Genomic DNA, 6932 nt, shown 5'->3' with positions numbered 1-6932 from the left:
GATATTGTCCGCTCTGGGTCGAAGCCCTCACGGTTTTAAAACGCGTCACTAAGAGTTACGAACCACCAACTTATAAACCCAGCATCTCTCCCGTGTTTTGTCGATGTGGGATTTGCCTAGAGTATTACAATCCACCCCCTTATGGGACTCAGCATCCTCGCTGAGGTTTGCCCCACCATCGCTCAAGGTTGCACGCGGAGCAGCTCTGATACCACAAATGTAATGGCCCGGTCCACTAGTGATATTGTCCGCTCTGGGCCGAAACCCTCACGGTTTTAAAACGTGTCAATAGGGGTTATGAACCACCAACTTATAAACCCAGCATCTCTCCCGCGTTTTGTCGATGTGGGATTTGCCTAGGGTGTTACATTTCTTTCTGTTATATTATTTATACATTTTTTGGTAGATTGTTTATACATATTTTAGGTTTAAATATTTAAAAATTTTCATTTGCTAGCCTTTAAAATCGATGAAAAATATAAGAAAAAAGGGAATGAGAACAAAATTAAAAATTAAGATAATAATATTAAATATAGCGATTAATTATTATATTTTTTTATTAATATAAAGTTTGTTTATTGAATAAATTAACGAAGTTAGAACGATTAGCTAAAATTGATAATGAGTGAAAAAAATTTCAACTAATTTTATCAATTGATTTTAATTATTTTTAATTAAATTTAATACGAAAATTGGAAAAAATATACAAAGTTTAGAATGAAATTGATAAAATTAAAAATTTTGACTAAAACTGATAAGTTACATAATTTTTTTTTTATCATTTAACCTTTTATAATTATGTTTTACGAAAAATTAATATTATGCAATTAGCTTTATGCCACATATTACAACATATTGACTGTTATCATTTACATTTATAAAGGATGAATATTGATATATTAATATTATTATTATTATTTTGAGAATCGTTATCATTTATTTTCTTACTTTATTTTTTTAAGTAAAATTTTAAATTAGAAGTATGCACAGTGTAAAATTTTTTAATTTAGAAAAAAAAAATCTATGTCGATAATAATGAAAAAAAAATGATATTAATAGACAAAATTGGATCAGATTTGACCATTTTGATACAATTTTGATTCTTTATAAATAACTAAATTGATGTAGAAATAAAAAAAAAAACTAAAATTAATTTTGCACATATATTTTTCATTTTTATTATAATATATTATATAATTTTAATGTAATCATTATATTTATATATAATTAAATATAATAAATAAATTATATATATATATATATATATATATATATATATATATATATATATTGATGCATGTGTAACACAATATTTCAAAGACCATTATATAGAAAATTCGAAATATCATAAGGAACAAAAGCTCAACTGCTAGTGCTGGTCTATATATCTTAAAATTTTTTTATTATAATTCAGTCGCAATAAACACAAGAGAACCAAGCCAAATAGCATCTAAAGCTATGCTGCTTTATAAGTAGAATCAGACAGATTGAAATATAAAGCAAACAAACTTAAATAAGTAATAAGAAATAAAAACCATGATTTCTAACAAAATCATCATTCCTCACCCTGGTCCAGATAGAAGAGATGGCAATATTGGAGTTGCGGTTCCCTGCTCTGCCTCTCTTCTTGCTGCTGCCACTTTTATTGGATTATGGATGGTGTAGTCTAGGTAAGCTTCCACATCCAAAATGCCTTCTAAGGCTTTAACCACATCTGACATGGAAGGCCTCCTTTTGTAATCACTTTGCAGACACCAAATTGCTACCTTCATCATCTGTACAGCTTCTGAGTAATGAAATTGCATATCCTGATTGCTTCTGTCAACCATATCCACCAATTGATCCTCCTCCGCTTTTCTCATGAAAATTGGGAGCAAATGCATGCATTCCTCAGGCTGTGACCTGTCCATATTTTTCCTTCCACAAACTACTTCCATGCTACAATGCCAAAGCTATAAACATCTGCCGTCTCTGTGATTACAGAGCTAAACAATTCAGGAGCCAAATAGCCAGGCGTTCCTCTCATTGTGGTTACCACTTGGCTTTGATCCCTATCAATCAACTTACACAAGCCAAAATCTGATATCTTCGCACGAAGTTATTCATCCAATAGTATATTTTGAGGTTTGATATCTAAATGTACTATTCTCTGTCTACATTCTTCATGGAGATAGGCCAGCCCCTTTGCTATGTTTAGAACAATTGTCATTCTAATTTCCCAGTTCAGAGGAGGTCGTAGCAGCGGTTCTTTACTGAAAATCCATTTGTCTAATGACCCATTACACATGAACTCATATACCAAAAGCCTATGAACTTTTTCTGCGCAGAAGCCAATTAGCCTCACAAGGTTAACATGGTGGATGCTTCCTATAGTCTCGACCTCAGCCAATAATTCCTTCTGCCCTTGGCCTATAGAGTTAAGGCGCTTGACTGCAATTTTATCTCCCTTTTGAAGAGTGCCTTCAAAAACTGTTCTAAAACCTCCTTCTCCAAGCTTTTCTTTGAAATCTCCGGTGGCTACTATCAATTCTTGGTAAGTGAATCTCATGAGCATTCCTGACAGTTTATCAAAGTTATCTTCCATATATTCCTCTTCTTCCCTTTTGTTCCTTAAAAGCTCAAACCAGAAGCCAATGGCCAGACCCACAAGAAAGAAGACACCGATAGTTGATCCTGCTACTATTTTTGATCCTGAGGAACCTCTTTCATTTTCCTTGTTGTTGAGCGTTTTGATGAAGGCATATGATGATTTATAGTAACGTCTCCTGTATTCGTCATATATGAGCGTAAGAACTGGAGAGGGTAAAAAACAATCCCCTAAGAGAGAATTATAATCGTGCCGAAATAAAGCAACTTTGCATGAACAATTTTTCAAGCATTCCTTCTTACAACTCTCTATGTCCGTTCCTTTCAGAGCTGCAGCACCATCATCAATATAACTGAAATGGTACTCATTTTGATATGTAAGAAGAGAATGATATTCAAGATTTTCACATGTCGTTGCATTGATTGCTGGACAACCGGATTCGGATTCGCCTTGAGCAAGTTCGGGTTCGCCTCAAGTCCTGGTGGACATAAGCACATTCCATATGAGCAGAATTCATAATCGTTGCAAATTGTTGGGTAATCGCATTCCGGAATATGGTTAGTCAACATATTATCAACCACCGTCATATTGCTGTCATGAAGAATGAGATGCCCATTTGATTCAAATTTTAAGAACAGTCCAGTCTACTACGAACAGAGACTCTTGCAGAAAGCCAAGGCGAACCAAGCGCTCCAAACTCAGGTGCATTGACGTATAACGCAATATCCTCAGATCCACTGTACTTTAGTTCTATGCTTTCCAGGTTCCAAACATGATCGAAAAATTTAAGGTACATCTGTGGGACATTAGCTTGGTAAAAACCCAACAGACCATGAGAGGTCACAGAAAGATAGAAATTTCCCTCTGAGATATTGTATTCTGAAACACTACTCACCAGCTTCTGCCCTCTCACCAATTTCTGGCCTGGAACCAATGTGTCTGTTGGATGATCAAAAGATTGCCAAACAATATTGTTATTGGTATCATGGAGGACAAGATTTCCAGTGCCCATCATCTTCATACCTGCAACAGACTTGTTAGATGTATTGGTAGACCAAACCAAACTTCCATCTGCATCTCCTAGCTCCAAATTTTCATCAACTAGTAACTGTAACGTTGCATTCTCACGAACGGGTTTATTTCTATTTGCTGACCATATGTTGGAAAGACCATAATTGGACGAATCAGAGAAATTATATCCACTTGTTTCTAACAATGCAACAACAAGAAAGAAGCGAGCACTATCTGGGTCAAATTGATCATCCTTCAAATAATCAACTGGGTAAAATGCACAAACAGAACCCCTAACCATGGATTCGGAAGAAATCGTTTTGTTTTCAAATAATGCAGCACTAGCATTTCCATCAGAGAGGATTATTCGTGAATAACTGACGGATGGTAGGGATATATTATTGGTCCATGATGTGGGTGTTGATACTTGTGCTGTGGGAGTTTGAGCTGCTACGAAGAATGCAAGAAATAAGATGATGATGAGAAACTGCATAACAGCTTTCAAAGTCGTCCAAATAGCCATGATTTTATGAGTTGCAACAACTAGAGGCAAGTATGTGCTTTGGGTTAAAATCTGAAGTTAGTTAAACTTGCAAACAAGGGACGCGTTGCAAAGAAATCAAGAAATAAAAATATAAATCTATGCAATAAATTATAAAGGTTAAATATGTCATTATAAAACTATATATGCATAGAAGTTACAGATTTCTATAAATACATAACTTGCCTGTTGCTTTCTTTGGACTTGCAACCTTAATAATTGAATCATTTAAAATCGCAACTTTTTTGTCACAATAATAATAATAATAATAATAATAATAATAATAATAACAATAATAATAATAAAGAAGACTTCATCTTCACAAGGTAGGAATTCTTGTCTCTATGGGTTAGGTCTATTATGGCGGCTAGGTCTATTATGGCAGCTAGGTCAATCATTTTGGCATTTTATAAAGGGAAAATGCTTGGTGTACAAAATTTTGTATACAAAAACGTATAAAAGGGGTAATTCAATAAATTCGTAATACTTTTTAGATGTGTAATATCTATTTAATTTTTTTTTATGAATTTTTCATATTTAAATTTTAAAATTTATAACTTCTCTCCCTTCTATCATTGATCATCTAATTAAATATCACTAACTTTCTAACATATCATTTTTCACTAAATTTTCAACTAATTAAAGACTATCTCACTATCCATTTAACCTATTAGACCCACTATTCCATTAACCTATTAGAACTTACCATCCTTTTAGCTTATTAGAGCTCACCATTACTATAACATATCAAAACTCCCTATCCTTTTAGCCTATTAGAGCTCACTATTACTATAACCTATCAGAATCCACTATCTCGTTAACAAATAATGATTTATCTCAATCTCTAACTCCATAAACCTTTTCATGCAGAAGGCTCCACAATCCAAACTCAAGCATTTTCGGTTTAATTTTCTTCATGTATCTATTTTTGGCTTTTTTTTTTGGTTATTTTCGAATCAAATTTATATTTTTTATCTCATACACTCCAAGCTTTATGACAATGGGAGGTCATTAAATTTTTACAAAAGGGAAGAAAAATGGAAAATATGATGTTGTCTTCGAAGGTTGAACTCGCAGGGTATTTTCTTCATGGCAAGATTGTGCATTGGCTATTTTAGGTGTGAGTGGAAGTGTTTACAAGTCTTTTAATAGTTATGATAAAACTCTTTATGCTTATGATCAATATTGTAATGTTAAAAAGATAGGTGAAGGCACATCTCGAGTGCTTGATGTTGAAGAAATCTACATACAAGAATACGAAGGGACAAATAAGAATGCTCAAATATGTTTCCTCGTTGGAGTTTTAGTAGGGCTAGTAATATCTAAATTCAATGGTTCAGTTTGATAGGCATATATATTTTTCATGTGAATTTGATTGGTTTTAATCTAAATTCGAGGAAAATATGAGATTATTGGTAATTTTGTTATGGAGAAAGAATCCATAGTTTTATATTATAATTTTATTAAGCCTTGTATTTATTTGTTAGTATTGAAATAGTAAATATTTTCTTCCATTTCCTTAGATTTATTTGCTATGAAATTAAGCCTATACATGGAAGAAAATTAGATGAAAATCATTCAAAGAGTTATGAACAAAGTAACAGTTAAATTTTATATTTCATGCCTAATACATCATATGAAAAAAAATATATAAACCATTAGCCTTAGTGGTATTGGTCATTGTTTGGTAGTTTAAAGTAAAAACTAAGTGCAAATCGAAGCAAAATGTAGGGGTGTAGTTTACTGTCCAATTTACATGATGACTGGCACATGCAAATTTCGTGCATAATGTAAATTTGACCACACATCCCTCATGGATATTGCAGCAGCAAAAGTGATGTAAAGTTTAGACAGCAAAGGAAGAACACAATAAGTCAAAACAAGTATTCCAACCCTAGTGGTATTAGACATTGCTTGATAATTTCGAGCATAAATTAAGTGCAAAGCAAATAAAATTATAATATTTACAAAATTTAAGCAAGCCATATAACATTATCATAGCAAAATTTGGCACTGCAAATATAAGCAAATATAATTATCTTGTATAATATTGACACTAATTATAAAGAAGCAATCCATTGTAAGAGTTTGGAATATCAAGCACACATAACAATATCCATAACTTAATAATAATATGATAATATAGTGCTAGAATTTTATCTATGACCTAAAGAGAAGCTCATAATTCAAACCCAAAAGTTAAATATGAGTTTACAATATCAAAAAAAAAAAAAAAAAGAAGCATAATGAGCCATATAAGGCAATGGAGATATCATCATCTATTGCCTTATAATGGTTCTAATAAACACAATCTCATTAGCAGAAGGATCAACTAGCTGAAAAGAAACTTTATCCCTTCTCTTCGCTTCATGATGGCCAAGGAATTGCCCCATCCCTTTTCAAACTTTCCCTTGTACAAGTGACCTTCACTGTCCAACCTAGGCATATATTTCACCTTGAAATTTATCCCCCTCACTGGGCATCGAAGATCAACTTTCTTTGGTTCAGTACCTAAATTATCCTTTGCAAAGGATAGTAGAATATTCTATGCAAGTGTTATTGTGAAATTACATTAGCCAAGTAAAATTAAAATAATATTTAAATCAAATTACATGATTATCAAAGGAAGAAGAAAAAAAAAATAACTTACTAACTTGTACTTCTAGTCACAAGTATTCATTTGCGCAGTGAACATCAATCTGTTCGGATTACCTTCATACTCATCATCTGACGAGACATAAACAAAGTCTTCACATAAACGAGGTCCGTAGCAAATCTCCACTCCATCACTAT

The 6932-nt window shown here is 32.7% G+C and overlaps 1 protein-coding gene and 1 pseudogene across 1 annotated transcript; both read right to left on the bottom strand.

Moving 5' to 3' along the window:
* Positions 1–1562: 1562 nt before the first annotated feature.
* On the bottom strand, positions 1563–3174 carry LOC131169083 (G-type lectin S-receptor-like serine/threonine-protein kinase SD2-5; annotated as a pseudogene).
* LOC110664551 (EP1-like glycoprotein 4) lies at positions 3023–4099 on the bottom strand. The gene has a single exon (XM_058130207.1). The coding sequence runs from the start codon at positions 4089–4091 to the stop codon at positions 3216–3218; it is 876 nt and encodes a 291-aa protein (XP_057986190.1). The 5' UTR covers positions 4092–4099; the 3' UTR covers positions 3023–3215.
* Between the last annotated feature and the right edge of the window lie 2833 nt (positions 4100–6932).

The sequence above is a fragment of the Hevea brasiliensis genome, chromosome 11 (genome assembly GCF_030052815.1).
Source record: "Hevea brasiliensis isolate MT/VB/25A 57/8 chromosome 11, ASM3005281v1, whole genome shotgun sequence".
Classification (NCBI taxonomy): Eukaryota; Viridiplantae; Streptophyta; class Magnoliopsida; order Malpighiales; family Euphorbiaceae; genus Hevea; species Hevea brasiliensis.
Note: the sequence above shows the minus strand (reverse complement) of the source record. Positions and strands in the feature narration are given on the sequence as shown.